This window comes from Aegilops tauschii, chromosome 5 (assembly GCF_002575655.3).
Source record: "Aegilops tauschii subsp. strangulata cultivar AL8/78 chromosome 5, Aet v6.0, whole genome shotgun sequence".
Classification (NCBI taxonomy): Eukaryota; Viridiplantae; Streptophyta; class Magnoliopsida; order Poales; family Poaceae; genus Aegilops; species Aegilops tauschii.
The window spans coordinates 447,937,471-447,955,282 of NC_053039.3; the positions used below are offsets into that span (position 1 = coordinate 447,937,471).

General features: G+C 42.1%; 1 protein-coding gene and 1 pseudogene across 1 annotated transcript; both read right to left on the minus strand.

Annotated features, from left to right (window-relative positions):
- Nucleotides 1-407: 407 nt before the first annotated feature.
- On the minus strand, nucleotides 408-1,954 carry LOC109767162 (protein FEZ-like; annotated as a pseudogene).
- A 1,586-nt stretch (nucleotides 1,955-3,540) lies between these two features.
- LOC109767158 (uncharacterized) lies at nucleotides 3,541-10,445 on the minus strand. The gene is made up of 3 exons (XM_073499274.1): nucleotides 10,284-10,445; nucleotides 7,519-7,641; nucleotides 3,541-7,419 (listed from the first exon to the last, which is right to left on the minus strand). Exons 1-3 carry the CDS (start codon nucleotides 10,443-10,445, stop codon nucleotides 3,541-3,543), a joined length of 4,164 nt encoding a protein of 1,387 aa, XP_073355375.1.
- Between the last annotated feature and the right edge of the window lie 7,367 nt (nucleotides 10,446-17,812).

Genomic DNA, 17,812 nt, shown 5'->3' on the forward strand with positions numbered 1-17,812 from the left:
GAGCTTGTGTTTGATAAGGGTAATATGCATTTAGAGGAAAAGAATAAAAACATGAATTTGGAAACAGGATAATCTCGGTTCAAAATTCAAATAAAAAATCAGTTTCAGAGTTAGTCAGTCCATTGCTAGTTTGTGAAGCTGCCCATATTGTAATTTCTGTATATGTTCATAACTCTCCACACAAAGTACAGCATCACAATAGCACTCAGCTTAAAATATATACTGATATACACAATACACCCATCTTCTCTCTGTTAGCTCTGCTGTTAACAAGGGTATATATAACTCACTATGTACAGTACATCTAACCCAAAACTGAACAACAATAGCTGGTGTCTATCTTTTCTAACAGAAATGCTAACAGATGAAGGTGGCGCACACCTCTGACTCTGTGTAGGGCAAGGTATCTAGTACTGTGGCATTTCAGCAGGGACAGTTGGGCTAAGAAAGGATTCCCAAGGTATGTTGCACTTCCAGTCATCTGAAGAGTCTGCTCCTAAATCGAATGGGAAGTTGAGTCTCCCCGGAGCGTCCAACTCATTGTTCATACTGAAAGTATTGCCATGCTTCATTGTGGATGAATCTTGGTTCCTGCTGCTCATGCCAACATTACATCTGCAGAAGAATCAGCCAGAAATCCAGTGATCTGCTGCTCAGGCTGCCCAAACTGCATGTTGAAGAGCGGCGGTGCAGTGTGCTCGGGCTTCTGTGATGGCTGTGTTTGGAATGGCAAGATGGTGGGATTGCAGTTAAAGCTTATGACCTTGCATGAAGAGCCATCCTATGTGTTGCTGGGTTTCTGAAGCTGTTGTTGTCCCTGGAACCCATGTTTGCTGTTGAACTGACTTGCTGGTGCCTCTGCAACTTGCGATGAGCAGAAGGAGCTCTGTGAAGCAAAATTTGAAGCTTGCATCGGTTGCATTGCGGAGAAGAGATCTTGCTCAGTTGTCTCAGGTAGTGGAGGCCCCCAAGTGTGGGACAACGCCATTTGTTGTGCCATCGAACTGGTCTTCTTGAAGATCTTACATATGGTCCAACAGTCTTGTTTTTGGCAACAGAAAAGTGACCTTAAGAATTTGACATAACATTTGAATTTAGCTCTGTAACTACATAATATGAAATGAAGTGCTTACATTGAGCGGGATGTTCTTGTCGATCGGTCTCTTGGGAAGTGATGGATCGGTTAGTGAAGGAAGCCTGAACTCATGCATCATCTAGTCGGTTTTGATCCCTCTTGCTGCTCTGCCTCTGTAGAAGACAAGGGACTTCTTCAGGCCTATGCACCTCGTGCCCTCGGAGGAGTAGATCGGCCTGTCTGTCCCTGTGGCTTTCCAGAACCCAGCTGCTGTGACTCGGTTTGGCCTCGCGCTGTTGCGATATTTCCGGTCCCTTGGGCAGTAGAAGTACCAGTCCGTCTCACCGGTGCTCGCAAGCTCTGTCGTTGAGAAGGGACATGGAAGTTAGACTTTGCAGTAGTAAGGTGAGTAACCCATCTATGTACTGTAGGTTAGCTTGTGATGAGAAGATGGTCAATACTACTACTGATTTCGTTCAATTGAACCTCCAGTGAATGGATGAGCCCAAGACTTACTTAACTAAATATTAAGGGTGAAACCAACTTATGTTGAATCAGCATCCTAATTCCTAGCCTCTCCTTGGAAGATACTAGTACAATCTTTGGAATTCTCAAAAGTCAATTGTGTTCCAATCTGTTAAGGAGAGAAAAAAATATGTATAACAAGGAGATGTAAGAAGATGCAATCTTACTTGGGAGGTCCCACGGGTCAAACTTGTAGATGTCCAGCTGCCTGATGAGCTCAATAGAGATAGGCTTTTGCTGGATCTTCTTCTTGAGGTAGAAACTAACGAGCTCTTCATCGGTAGGATGGAACCGGAACCCCGGCATGATGATCTCATCTGATTTGTCCATGTTGACATCATTTATGCCCTCCATTGTAATCCCACAAATGCTAGCTTGTGCAGTAGTGAATGGCTTCTTGGGATGAAGCTGCTGAGCTGAGGTGAAGACAATCACCGGCCGAGAGATGTACTTATATGCTACCTGGAGCGGCTGGATGAGGCCCACAGGTCTGAAGGGTCTTGTTCTTCCTTTAATAATCACTTTTAGTTCATTCTCTGTTTGAAAGCTGCCGCGATTAGTTTAATGCTGGATTAGTATCTCAACTAAGATAGGCCGAGCAGCATGAAGAGATGGATGCCAGTCACTTTCAGTTCATACTTAGAATATTCACACACGGCAGTAAAAACATTCTTAAACTATAGTACAGCAACACTTGCCTTGTAGATTTAGTTTTGATTTTCTGTTTCATCTTTTTGATAAACGAAAAAGACATGCAATTCCAGTACACGGCAATAACCGACCGAAACTATAAATGCAACTCTTTATTGAGCACCTTTAGCTTTATTTTTTTGTTGTCAGTGAATATTTATGTTCTTTTGACACCTGAAACGAAAATTTTCCGATTCATGTGATAATTATACGCAGTTTCCTGATTAGTCTAGGTTTTGGGCATTGCATAATGAATGACAATAGTAATTTGTACTTAATTAGCATAACCTTCAATGTCCATGCGTGTGTGTGAGAGAGAGAGGGATAAGAGTCCTACTGACTGATTACCCAGAGACAGTGATAGCCTTACCACCTTGCACTTTTTTTAATGAAGTAGCGTGAGTGACTCTGCTGATGAGTGTTGGAACAGAAGGTTCTTCTTATTCTAAGGGCAGTTTTGTAGACTAAATAAATTTTAGTAATCGCTTGAGTTGCCACGGTGGAAAGCCAGTCCAATTTGCTCCAACAGCGAGTCAGCTTTTTTTGCTGGTCACTCCACACGGCACAGTTGTTTCTTGCCCCGTTGCACACTCTAGAAAGTAATGATGATCTGTCTATTCTGTTCTCAGCATCCACATGACGAACTGGATAAGGGCCATCTTTGACGACGTCAGATCCGCGGGGGTGTGGGCGCGATGGTCGGTAGGCGACGATTGTTCCGGTGCCGCCTAGCTAGCTCTTGCAAACCCGGGTCATCCTTGTTGGTGTGGAACAGAGTTTTTTGCTTCTTCTTCTATCCATGTATTGAGATCGCAAGACCTTGTCGTTTCCTCGAAAAAGAAACAAGAGAAAACACCTTATCTGCTGTCAGAGCACCATGTTTTCTACATGCACATGAAACAGCGGAGCAAACTCAAACAAACTTGACGCCAAGTTTTCGCAGCTGACAAACTGGAAGGATTATGATCAAGGTCCGTTTGTTATTCTTCTTGACAGATTGTTCAATTTTTGTCGAAAACTCATACATTGTCTTGTTTTTCCAAGATGAGAAGCACTGCGCACAAGCAAGTGGCCGTGAGCATGATTAGTCAATCGTCTCACTCTGCAACTACTAAGCAAACACTTGGATCTTCAGAGGTAACCCTGGCTTCCCAAATGAACTACTCAATGAAAACTAGCGTGATAATTCAGCAAATCAAAGATTAGATTTGTATAAAGTGGCATCATCACTAGGCAAAAATCCAGACGTGCTATAGTGAGATGAACTCTCTGAGTTTGTCAGGGAGGGACAGACCTAGTGATGCAGCGTTCAGGAACGCCTCGTCTTCAGGGAACAGCTGCAGATTCTTCGACTTCAGCAGGTACTTAACAACATCATCCTGGAAGTCCACCAGGCTGCCGACCTTCACGAGTTCAGCAAGCCAAGGGATGCGGTCCGGCGTCTCGAAGAGCAGTCCTCGGGCTACCTCGTCAGCAAAGTTCGTCGCAAACTTGATCTTCTCTTTGTAACCAGCTGCAGCACCAGCACCATTGCTTTGCTGAACATACAGCTTTGAGCTCTCCCTCTCCCACCTGATCATCTGGCTGGCCTCCACGTCCACAGCCTCTCCAGAGGACAGCTTCACGCGGTACCCCATCGTGATCGGCTTCGTTGTCTCCAGGATGCTCACATTCAGCAGGCGAGGGACCATGGTGTGCCGCTCTTTGGAAGCAATGTCAAGAGCTGGATCAGCAAGGAAAGCAAGGACTATCTGGACCAGACCGGCATTGATCACCTCACGCTGGCCAGCAACCGTTTTGCAACTGCCATCCTGGCCCAAGGCAACAAAAGAATCGCTCTTCTCGGCGGCTTTGGATACTGCCTGAACACCGATGCTGCCATACACGTTGTTGAGCCTTGCTCGAGAGATGGAAGGCGGGTACCAGATAAAAATGGATTGTCGAGGAAGCTTGTCGAACAGATCCTTAAGCAGAAGATCATCAGGAATGAACACGTCCTCCTTCTGCGATAAGATGATCTTCCCATCAGTGCAAACCGGGACCTTCATGCAGCCAGAGAGAAGCTTCTCCGTGTTCTTGCTCCAGTTCCTTGCGGTGAATTGCCATAAAGCAGAGCAATTGGTTACGGATATCTCACCGCCATAGCTCTCCCATGCGCTCCAGAGCTTGCAGTGGTCTTCGGCATTGGGGCCATGCCTCACGCGGAGAATAGATGAGAAGAAGTCCAGCAGCTTCCTGTCATCATAGTATCTGCCCAACACATGCATCTGCTGGCTTAAGAGGTTGTTTTGATCATGAAGAACACAGCTTACCGGGCTCACCCATTCTCCACCTCCTTTTTCATTTGGTATCCAGATCCAGTCACTACCCTCTTTGTTCTTCTCAGGCCCCCAGCTGCACTCCTTGAGGTACAAGTAGATCCTGGAGATGGTAGCAGTTTCTTTGTGGCTCCTCAGATGCTGAGCAACAAGGCCATGCCCACATTGAACATCCACAGTTACTCCGATTGCCGCCAGTGCATCCTTGAATGAGGCGATCTCTGAACCACAGAAAGATTCATCGATGAAAGGGCCATCTGTTATGCAGATGGAAGACTGCTTTGGGTCAAAGAGTATGCTTCCATCAGGAGATTGGTATCCAAGTGTTGTCTTCAACCACTTGCAGCTAGTGATTTCCTTCATAAATTCCTTGGGAAATGTTGCTGTACAGGCTAGCCAGCTCTTGACAGATCCAAGCAGTGACAACACGGTAGCAGCAGATATGGCTGCAGGGTCTGCGGGAATGTTGAGACCACTGATGACAAACCTAGCTGCAGAAATGTCTACAGGGTTATCACAAATGTTGAGACCAGTGACGGTAGGCCTAGCAACATGAGCCTTCACTTCTGTTGTGACACCTAAATCTTTCAGCTCAGCTTTGTAACCATGTATCTCTTTGCCCAAACCACCATTAGAGTCACCATCATTGATGAAAGGCAAGCTTGCTATTGGCGACAGAGACTGCCAACCTTCATCAAATAAGATTGCCTCCGACGGTGACCTGAATCCCAGTGATGTGCACAGCCATTTCTCACTCCGCATGCAGTTGAAAAGATCAACAGGAATTGGGTCGCGTGTTCTCAGCTTCCAATAACAAGCTAGAAGAGCCAGGACACTTGCCTTTGTAAGCGATGACTTCAGGACCATCTGCTTGAAAATGTTTGCTACAGCCTTCGATGCCTGGTCAAATCTTTTGATCAACCCTGTCTTCTTCATCTCTTCTTTGTACGGGCTGATATTACTCCCATAAAACCAAGAATCAACTATAGGAACTACGTCGAACACCTTTAGAAGGCACTCCCACTCCTGATCCAGAAAAAAAGATTCACCAGGAGCACGGAATCCTACGTTGGTCTTCAGCCATTTCAAATCTCTGAGCTTCCTCAAGAAATCATCACATGGGCTAGCATACCGGATACACTTGAGGATTGGTGCAGTAGCATCTGAAGTAATGGATGAAGAACTGAACTTGAAATTATCAATTACAAGCTTGTAAATCTTTTCACTGTTTTCAAACCCAACTTGAACACCAAGCAACTTCAGCTCTTGTTTGTAGTGAAGGATGGACTCGCCATAGAATCCAACATCAAGGAATGGCTGGGTACTGATACAAGATGCAGCTGCCCAGTCTGAATCATATATTATACAACAAGAAGGAGACCTGTAGCCCAGAGTACTCTTCATCCATCGACCATCTTTCACGCTGTTGACTAGTTTACTTGGTGACAGAACCTTCTGTTGAAGAAACCGAATCAGCCGAAGCAGCTCATATACATGTTGTCTGGTCAGCATATTGCTTGCAGCCATCGACATGAGCCGTCTGCCGATGTAAGCGGATGCCTCCCCAAATTCAAATCTTACCCCGATCACCTGAAGTTCCTCCTTGTACGCATGCATTTTGTTTTGATAGAACTGTTGACCGATCATTGGTATATCAACACAGGAAGACCCATTTTGCAAGAGATTACCCCACTCAGAACTGGACATAAATGATTCAACCGGGTGCTTGTATCCGACTGATGTCTTCAGCCAACTTCCTTCTTTCACAGAAGCCAAGAAACTAGCTGGTAGTTGTACACCTTTTGACTTCAAATTGCGTATCCATTGCAGTAGCAAGATTGCATTGTCCACAGTCAGATGTGACGATGCTGTAGGAAAACTTGCATTTGGGGGGTGTATGAACGGCACATCTGAGGCCTGCACCTTTGTCTTGAGAAAATCCAAGATCTGATCTTTAGGTGTGTAGTTCCCGGCGAAATGACCTGCTGACTTGTAATCTGCTGACAGTTTGATGTATTTCTCATTCCTCCATGGGTTTATGCCCATCAGTCCAACCCATTTGCTACCATTTGCAGGAACTAGAATGCTTTGTCGTTCCGTGACGGCATTGCCATAGTTGTCAATTACCGGCATGATATGACACAGGTCTGCTAACTGGTAGCTCTCCATGTAATTCTTATTGGATGAATGGTATAGAAAGTGAGAAAAAGCAATGGCAGGCCTTCTATCATAGTTAAAGGATTTAACCACAATATTCCCGAAATTGTATACAGATACAACCTCCACTTTTGCATGGCTCTGAAGCCAGTATGTCACTTTTTCCTTCTGCGCGAAACCTTGCAGAGCTGTTTGTGTACGGGGAGACACAAAAAGGCGGTTAGAAGATGGAAACTCCTGGTTCCAGCTGATAAGCCATGACATCCACTTCCCATCAGATGCAATACACAGTCTATCACTCCACTGACTAGCTCTGGATATGCTCCAGACAGAGACATTTTTGTTCCTGTCAACATACTTCAGCAGAGGAATTTGCATCATCTTTGTACTGGACAAGTTTTGCCAACTGTCTGCGACAAAAGATAGAAGTTCAAGATAAAGCTGTTCATCTACATTGCTGACAAGGTTAGACCCCTCGATGCATTTTGCATACCATTCATGGCTCACACTTTTGACATCCAGAAATGTAAGAACACTATTGTATGCACTCTTGTCAAAATGGGAACTCAGAATGTAGGTTCCATGGGTTGACAGGTTCTTAAGGTCCACTCCAGACTCTCTTGCCTTGACAAGGATATCCCAAAATGCTTCACTCTAATTCTCTTGAGCAGATAAAAAGACCGTGTAAGACTCCGCGTGCATGTTCTTCCTCACTTCAAAGTTCTTCTCACTCGATATTGCAATCTCACTAACAGTGCTGCCTTTAGCGTTGCCGTTATCTTCACGGACAGAAAGCCGCCTGATCTTTGACAGAAACAGTAGCATTTCTGGATGCAGGCTTGACAGCTGCTGCTTCACCGTAGTGACCTTCTCATCCTTCAAAGGCAGGACGATACAGGTTGTTGGAAGGTCTCTGGTAGACCCATATATCTGTTTGATATCTGAAAGGCTAGGCCTGGACTCAACCCACTCCGGGACAATGTATCCAATATTGCATTCTGGACACGGCTTCTCATTAAACTTGATTTGATACCCATTACTGAATATATGGGGCTGGCTTGATATCAGGAACACACTTTTGAATCCAATACCTATATAAAAAGAGACATTGATATTACAACTTGTGAGTTTCAATATAAGGGGAACATATACGTTAAGCATGTACATATCCACAGACTAACTCTCCAAATGAAATGGCTGAAATTGTTATATCCATATGGGCCTATGTATCTTTTGCACATCTTATCTTTCTACGAATGGAAACAATTGCCCAGCATGCCTTAAAAACAAAAGTGAAGCGATGCATGCTTAATATTATTTATACCAAGTTTGTATTTGATGGATCTGCTTCAGTAAGTTATTTATGAAGAGTGATGTTTTTCAATCAGAAACATACTACATGAGGGAAAAAATTGTTAATAAAGTTGATGTGCCATGTGCATGAATTTTCCATGCAAAGGCCGATTTCTACGAGCCTGCCAAAAACTAAACTTTACCTAGCAAGGCTAAGAAAGAAATAGATCCACACACTTTGGAGACAATGGTGAAATGCAGAAGTGACAACTTAACATCAAGAAGATTTGATGTAGTAATATATATGATAAATAATGAGTCTTACTTCTAGATACAATGGACCTTAAAAGGCCAGTGGTAATATTTTGTGGTCAGTACTATTTTCTTACACTAATATTTCAAAACATGCACACATCTCTGTTTCTGAGTGTCAGGAATGAACGCATGATATCTTGCACCACAAATCATCTCAAGCAATACTGTGCATGCTGCACACAATTTGTTTTGCAAAATACATATACATTATGAGAATATTTGCTCCATCACCATTCTAACTTAGCACTAGATTAAGTGCTAAATAAAATTCTGCCCATCGTATATGTCATTTGATATATAGCAGCTATCATAACGTTTGACAGGGAAAGTTCAAACCGGTGATGCACTAACAAAATTGAGGTTCTAACATTAAAAGGTAAAATGCTTCAAATTGGCCGAGTGAACACAAAAGGATTCATGAGCTGCAAAGATTCACCTTTCTCTCCAATGTAACCTTTGTCCCTGTTTCCCTTTTTCGTCGACTTCCCCACACCACAAATAGACTAAATATTCGACAGAGAGAAGCCCTTCTCATTGTTGAAAATGAGTAAAGTTGACGATGCACCAGACCCAGTGATGTCAGTTGATGTTACTAGAAACTCCAATGACGGTGCTACTCCATCAGGGTACTCATTGTCTTCAGCGTTCTAGTTATTGAGGAATAAAATATTAACATGAATGTGATATTGAGCAAATAAAGCTGAATCAAGTGCATTAATCTGAAATGCGATATGTATACCAAAACTTTAATGAGATTTGAGAAAACAAGGTCATGTAGCAACACACAAGTTTGGCAGAGTCACAGTTATTTCAACAGTCTTGATGGAAAAATTGTAGACTGTAGTATCAAGTTATCAAATCAAACAGGTAAATTGCAAAATGGCATGGAGGCAATAGTCAAACTGAAAATGTTCTCAAGGCTAAAGCTACAATGGTTACAACGGATCTGCAATAGTTTCTTATTGTGGAAAAGAAATAAAGGAGATCTCTGTTTTCCGTAAAACAGAAAATGGTTACACTGGATCTGAATTTGGTCTTTTTTCTTTTCTTTTCTTTACTGTAGTAGTGTTCCTAAAACAGTTACTTCATAAATACAAATACGATCATTTAGCCCTCCATTTTTTGGAGAACACGGCCACCAAGCCACCATAAAAGCCAAATACGAGTCCCCCCGCCAAAAATAAAAAAGAAGAAGCAAAATACGAGTTGAATAAATGTACTGTGGTGCGAAAACTGAAAATGCAAAGTAAACACAAAAAATGCAAGTTTATAGGCTCAGAGTGCCTAGTCCCAAGGAAAACATCTTTATCAGTTGATCCTATACTATGCAACTGAAGGGTAGGCCCTACTCGACATCAAATGAGCTCACAGGAAATTGTTGTGAGCAGAGAAACCAACAGTCACTTATCACTAAACAGTGCTTAGAAAAGTGAAGGAAATTACTCTGCATTAATAAGATAATATAAGAAAAATAGTAAAAATAAAAATATTGCTTCCTTTTCCATCTGAAAAAAAGAATTTGTTGCTTCGTATTGGAGAAAGAGGGAAGGTACAGAGATATGTGGAAAATTGCTAAAAATACAGGGGAAATAGCAGGATTTCATTTTATTTATTTTTTTGCGGGAAAAAAATAACCGGGTTTGTTAATCAGAACTGTAGATTTCTATATGCAACGAGCACAAGATGAACCAAATGCACATAAAAATAATTTATGAAAGCATTTTTAGGAAAAAAACAAATAGATCCGTAGGCTTTCTTGAAAATGCATAGAAACAAAATCCACACTCATCTGAGCGCACATAATAGAATCCACACTCTGAAGAATTTTTTGTACTGGTAGTATAGTAGCATTGTACAGTAGTACAAAAACAGAGTGCCGAAGGAAGAAGAAAGCAAGAAAGCAGGATCACCTGGACGAGCTCCATGAGGAAGTGGACGTCCTTGGAGTAGAGCTCCTGGCTCAGGTAGTTCACCGCCTGGTGCATGTCCTCCACCAGCGGGTTCTGCTCGCCGCGCCCGATGTAGTACCGCTCCCGCCGGAGCCTCTCCATGTGCGCCCGTGCAGCCGCCATCGTCGCCGGAGACGACGACGACCAGCTTTTGCGCCGTTACCGGAGCTCGTCGATCGGGCTCCGAAGGGGAGGAAGATGGTTGGGTGGTTTCGGAGGTGGGAAGTGGGAAGTGGAGGAGTGGGCGGCTGTTCCTGGGCTTCCTCGCCGGCTTTAAGGAGTTGGGTGTGCGTCTATTGGGTACCCCTTGCGGTCGCAGAGGACGCTTTATTTTCCCAATGGATCTTTTTTTATGCACTTTTCCTTTCTCTTTCTTTCTTTTTTGGCATTTGAGAGGAGTGTTAGATGATGGTTTTCTGGTTGAAGTGGTTTAGTAATTTCTAAGGCCATTTGCAGGAATTTGACAACATTCATGTAGAATTATATATACTAATTTTCTTATAATTTTTACAAGTAATAGTTTTTGGGTAAAAAGAATGGCGCCACCCAAATCACTACACATCGGTTTGTTGCATGCCTTGCATATATAAGGATCCAATATTTAGTACTCACTCTCTAAACAAATATAAGACATTTTAGGTAACTGTACTAAACAAATATAAGACATTTAAGGTCTCTATTATTTTTGTGTCTCTCAATTCTGCGGTTCACTGGGATCACTGTCTTGTTTGAGTGTAATAAAGCTACTTTTTATTCGTAATTTTAGTTTTTAAACACAAATAATTATCATGGCTAGTAAAATAGTTTACACAATATGATTCTTTTTGCTGATGATTACTAGACAAATTCCTCAGGTCCACCAATTTATTTTAGAATTTTTGGAGTTCCAGAAGTATACGTTTGATACAGATTACTACAGACTGTTCTGTTTTTGACAGATTCTGTTTTTCGTGTGTTGTTTGCTTATTTTGATGAATCTATGGCTAGTAAAATAGTTTAAAAACCATAGAGAAGTTGGAATACAGTAGGTTTAACACCAATATAAATAAAGAATGAGTTCAATACAGTACCTTGAAGTGGTGTTTTGTTTTCTTTCGCTAACGGAGCTTACGAGTTTTTTTTGTTAAGTTTTGTGTTGTGAAGTTTTCAAGTTTTGGGTAAAGATTCGATGGACTATGGAATAAGGAATGGCTAGATCCTAAGCTTGGGGATGCCCAAGTCACCCCAAGGTAATATTAAAGGATAAACAAGAGCCTAAGCTTGGGGATGCCCCGGAAGGCATCCCCTCTTTCGTCTTCGTTCATCGGTAACTTTACTTGGAGCTATATTTTTATTCACCACATGATATGTGTTTTGCTTGGAGCGTCATTTTATTTTGTTAATATTTGCTTGCTGTTGTTTAGATTAATGTTTTGCATCTTTATTTTCAATAAAATTGTCAAGGATAGCCTTTACCATGCTTATTTTGCAAGTATACATGTTGCTGTTTCAAAACAGAAAGTTTACCGCTGTTGCAAAAATTCCCTAGAAAAGTCAGAATGTGATAAAATGATGAAACCTTTTGCATATTAAGCTCTGATAAATTTAATACAGTGGGAATTTTCTTTCATAATTTTTGGAGTTAGGAAAGTATGATGAATCTTGCATTCTTTACAGACTGTACTGTTTTGGCAGATTGTTGTTATGTTTGCATTGTTTGCATATGTTTGCTTGTTTAATGATTCTATTTGAGGATAGGAGTATTAAATATGCAGAGGCATTTAGTATGCAATATTGAATAATAATTTTAGTGATTTGCTACAGTATAGTATGATAAGGTTTTTGCATTGGTTTATACTAACTTATCTCACGAGTTCTTGTTGAGTTTGGTGTGGATGAAGCTTTCAAGATTTAGGAAACCGTGATATGAAAGGAATTAAGGAGACGCAAAAGTTCAAGCTTGGGATGCCCAAGGCACCCCAAGATAATATTTCAAGAAGTCTCAAGCATCTAAGCTTGGGGATGCCCCGGTATGCATCCCACCTTTCTTCTTCGACAACTATCGGTTAGTATCGGTTGATCCTAAGTTTTTGCTTCTTCACATGATGTGTGCTATCCTTGAAATGTCGTTTTATTTAGCTTTGCTTGCTGTTTGAATAAATTACCAAGATCTGAAATCCTTAAATGTTAGAGAGTCTTCACATAGTTGCATAATTATTCAACTACTCATTGATCTTCACTTATATCTTTCGGAGTAGTTTTGTTATTGCTCTAGTACTTCACTTATATCTTTTAGAGCATGGCGGTGGATTTGTTTTATAGAAAGTATTGATCTCTCATGCTTCACTTAGATTATTTTGAGAGTCTTAAATAGCATGGTAATTTGCTTGAATAATCCTAATACGCTTGGTATTCAAGATTTGTAAAAATTTCTTATGAGTGCGTTGAATACTATGAGAAGTTTGATGCTTGATGATTGTTTTGAGATATGAAGATGGAGATATTAGAGTCATGCTAGTTGAGTAGTTGTGAATTTGAGAGATACTTGTTCTAAAGTTTGTGATTCCCGTAGCATGCACGTATGGTGAACCGTTATGTGATGAAGTCGGAGCATGATTTATTTATTGATTGTCTTCCTTATGAGTGGCGGTCGGGGACGAGCGATGGTCTTTTCCTACCAATCTATCCCCTGGGAGCATGCGCGTAATACTTTGCTTTGATAACTTGTAGATTTTTGCAATAAGTATATGAGTTCTTTATGACGAATGTTGAGTCCATGGATTATACGCACTTTTCTTTCTTCCACCATTGCTAGCCTCTCTAATACCGCGCACTTTTCGCCGGTGTCATACACCCACCATATACCTTCCTCAAAACAGCCACCATACCTACCTATCATGGCATTTCCATAGCCATTCCGAGATATATTGCCATGCAACCTTCCACCATTTTGTTTATTATGACACGCTCCATCATTGTCATATTGCTTAGCATGATCATGTAGTTGACATCGTATTTGTGGCAAAGCCACCGTTCATAATTCTTTCATACATGTCACTCTTGATTCATTGCATATCCCGGTACACCGCCGGAGGCATTCATATAGAGTCATATTTGTTCTAAGTATCGAGTTGTAATTGTTGAGTTGTAAGAAAATAAAAGTGTGATGATCATCATTATTAGAGCATTGTCCCAAGTGAGGAAAGGATGATGGAGACTATGATTCCCCCACAAGTCGGGATGAGACTCTGGACGAAAAAAAAGAGGCCATAAAAAAAGAGAAAGGCCCAAACAAAAAAAATAAAAAAATGAGAGAAAAAGAGAGAAGGGGCAATGCTACTATCCTTTTACCACACTTGTGCTTCAAAGTAGCACCATGATCTTCACGATAGAGAGTCTCTCATTTTGTCACCTTCATATACTAGTGGGAATCTTTCATTATAGAACTTGGCTTGTATATTCCAATGATGGGCTCCCTCAAAACGCCCTAGGTCTTCGTGAGCAAGCAAGTTGGATGCACACCCACTTAGTTTCTTTTGTTGAGCTTTCATATACTTATAGCTCTAGTGCATCCGTTGCATGGCAATCCCTACTCACTCATATTGATATCTATTGATGGGCATCTCCATAGCCCGTTGATACGCCTAGTTGATGTGAGACTATCTTCTCTTTTTTTGTCTTCTCCACAACCACCATTCTATTCCACCTATAGTGCTATGTCCATGGCTCACGCTCATGTATTGCGTGAAGATTGAAAAAGTTTTGAGAATGTCAAAAGTATGAAACAATTGCTTGGCTTGTCATCGGGGTTGTGCATGATTTAAATACTTTGTGTGGTGAAGATAGTGCATAACCAGACTATATAATTTTGTAGGGATAACTTTATTTGGCCATGTTATTTTGAGAAGACATAATTGCTTTATTAGTATGCTTGAAGTATTATTATTTTTATGTCAATATGAACTTTTGTCTTGAATCTTTCGGATCTGAATATTCATACCACAATTAAGAAGAATTACATTGAAATTATGCCAAGTAGCATTCCACATCAAAAATTATCTTTTTTTTATCATTTACCTACTCGAGGACGAGCAGGAATTAAGCTTGGGGATGCTTGATACGTCTCCAACGTATCTATAATTTTTGATTGCTCCATGCTATATTATCTACTGTTTTGGACAAATTTGGGCTTTATTATCCACTTTTATATTATTTTTGGGACTAACCTATTAACCGGAGGCCCAGCCCAGAATTGCTGTTTTTTGTCTATTTCAGTGTTTCGAAGAAAAGGAATATCAAACGGAGTCCAATTGACCTGAAACTCCACAGAACTTATTTTTGGACCAGAAGAAGCCCACGGAGTACCGGGAGTGCACCGGGGGAGTCCCGGGCTGCCCACGAGGGTGGGGGGCGCGCCCACCCCCTAGGGCGCGCCCCCTGCCTCGTGGACAGCCCGGAGGTCCACCGACGTACTTCTTTCACCCATATATACCCACGTACCCTAAAAACTTCGAAGAACATAATAGATCGGGAGTTCCGCCGCCGCAGCCTCTGTAGCCACCAAAAGTCAATCGGGACCTTGTTCCGGCACCCTGCCGGAGGGGGGGAACCCTCACCGGTGGCCATCTTCATCATCCCGGCGCTCTCCATGACGAGGAGGGAGTAGTTCACCCTCGGGGCGAGGGTATGTACCAGTAGCTATGTGTTTGATCTCTCTCTCTCGTGTTCTTGATTTGGCACGATCTTGATGTATCGCGAGCTTTGCTATTATAGTTGGATCTTATGTTTCTTCTCCCCCTCTTCTCTCTTGTAATGGATTGAGTTTTCCCTTTAAAGTTATCTTATCGGATTGAGTCTTTAATGATTTGAGAACACTTGATGTATGTCTTGCCGTGCGTATCTGTGGTGACAATGGGATATCACGTGATTCACTTGATGTATGTTTTGGTGATCAACTTGCGGGTTCCGCCCATGAACTTATGCATAGGGGTTGGCACACGTTTTCGTCGTGATTCTCCGGTAGAAACTTTGGAGCACTTTTTGAGGTTCTATGTGTTGGTTGAATAGATGAATCTGAGATTGTGTGACGCATATCGTATAATCATACCCACGGATACTTGAGGTGACATTAGGGTTTTAGTTGATTTGTGTCTTAAGGTGTTATTCCAGTACGAACTCTAGGGCTGTTTGTGACACTTATAGGAATAGCCCAACGGATTGATTGGAAAGAATAACTTTGAGGTGGTTTTGTACCCTACCATAATCTCTTCGTTTGTTCTCCACTATTAGTGACTTTGGAGTGACTCTTTGTTGCATGTTAAGGGATACTTATATGATCCAATTATGTTATTATTGTTGAGAGAACTTGCACTAGTGAAAGTATGAATCCTAGGCCTTATTTCCTAGCATTGCAATACCGTTTACGCTCACTTTTATCATTAGTTACCTTGTTGTTTTTATATTTTCATATTACAAAAACCTATATCTACCATCCATATTGCACTTGTATCACCATCTCTTCGCCGAACTAGTGCACCTATACAATTTACCATTGTATTGGGTGTGTTGGGGACACAAAAGACTCTTTGTTATTTGGTTGCAGGGTTGTTTGAGAGAGACCATCTTCATCCTACGCCTCCCACGGATTGATAAACCTTAGGTCATCCACTTGAGGGAAATGTGCTACTATCCTACAAACCTCTGCACTTGGAGGCCCAACAACGTCTACAAGAAGAAGGTTGCGTAGTAGACATCAGGGAACTTGTGAGCAACACTCTAATAGTTTAACTATATCCTTTAAAGGTCAGATCAGCACACCATAACAAAATCGAAATGTTTAGACTTCATTAACACATTTTAAAAATTATGTCTCCTTCTCACAATATAGAAAAATATTACGACCGGCATTTGCCATGCTAGCCAACGTCACTCGCAAACGATACTAGTGGCGTGGCTTCCTGAGCTAACGCCACAAATTTGGCCCGGCCCAAAGTAGGGAGAGTGGCGCCCTTAAAATCCCCTCGTTCTTATCCACTCCCTCCACACAAATTCTATGCTTCTCACGCCGCCGCCCTCCCCCATTTCATGTCCCCCTCTCTTTCCCGGCGTCGTCGATCACCCATGGTTCATCGGCTTCTGACCGTCCTGGCCATGCTGTCGCGGCATGAACTTGTGGCCAGTGTGGACAACGCCGGTGTGATGCAGAGCACGGTCGGGATTGCAACATTGCTACAACTACGAGAACATTTTTGATGTTGCAGACAAGCCATTGATGCAAGTCGGAGGTTTAGAATGTCGCCCATGTTTCAAAAACATCATCAGTGTTTGCGGACCAGGGGACGCAGCAGGACGTATGATGGGAGTTGATCAGCAGTGGGGACGCAGTCAGATAAAGTAGTGCCATCCTTAATTTAGCAGCGGGCTTGGGCTTGTTATTTATTTTAGGGTAAGAATTTGCTGGCCCTGAAGGGAAGCCCAGCCGTGGTCGGTTTGGAGCCCATCCAGAAGGTGGTAGAAGCCCAGCCCAAAACGTGACCTACTGTGACAAACACGTATCATCAGGGAAGTGTATTTTTTTTGTAGTGCTTCATGGTTTCTTAAATTCCAGGAGATCCATAACTCCGATTGCGCTGAAATTTTTACACGATTTTTTTCCATAAATTATCTTTCTTGCGCCAGAAGAAGGGCTCCAACCGACGTTCGAGGAGGGCACAAGACACCAAGGCGCGCCTGGGCCCTGGTGGGTTGTGGGCACTGTGGGCCCCCGTTTGCGTTCATTCCACCTCCTAAAAATCACATATATTTCAAAATAATTCTCCGTAAATTTTTATCGCGTTTGGACTTCGTTTGATATGGATTTTCTAGGAAATAAAAACATGCAACAAATAGGAACTGGCATTGGGCACTGGATAAGTAAGTTAGTCCAAATAAATCATATAAAAAGTTGCCAAAAGTATGTAAAAGTTGAATAATATTGGCATGAAACAATCAACAATTATAGATACGACGGAGACGTATCACTAGCTAACTAACCAACCAAGATCGCTAGCTAACTAGCTACATAGTACAGGGTTGACCAAGCACGGAGAAAGAGATGTCACTTCTCTTTATATGTAGTAGCTAGCTAACACAATATGAAACCCCTAAACCCTCCAAAACCCCTAAACCCCCCTTAAAAAAGAACCCTATTTGGTCCCGGTTGGTGTTACCAACCGAGACTAAAGGTCCTCCTACGTGAGTGCTGCGCAGCAGCCACGTGGATCCCCTTTTGTCCCGGTTCGTAGACCAACCGGGACTAAAATATTTGGGCTTTAGTCCCGTTCTTTTTGCCTCTGTTGCTGAACCGAGACTAATGGGCCTCTGGAACCGGGACTAATGGGCCGTTTTCTACTAGTATATCCCTTAAAGGTTAGATCAGCACACCATAAAAAAAATCAAAATGTTTATACTTGATTAACATATTTGAAAATTTATGTCTCCCACTCACACTATAGAAAAATATTACCACCGGT

Bases quoted from the DNA above. Each gene is read 5' to 3' on its own strand.
- LOC109767158 (XM_073499274.1), bottom strand. From the start codon at position 10,445: ATGGCGGCTGCACGGGCGCACATGGAGAGGCTCCGGCGGGAGCGGTAC. The intron at 7,642-10,283 runs GTGATCCTGCTT...CTGCCTTTGAAG, and splicing joins TCCTCATGGAGCTCGTCCAG to GATGAGAAGGTCACTACGGT. The intron at 7,420-7,518 runs GTTAGTGAGATT...CAAGAGAATTAG, and splicing joins GCAACGCTAAAGGCAGCACT to AGTGAAGCATTTTGGGATAT.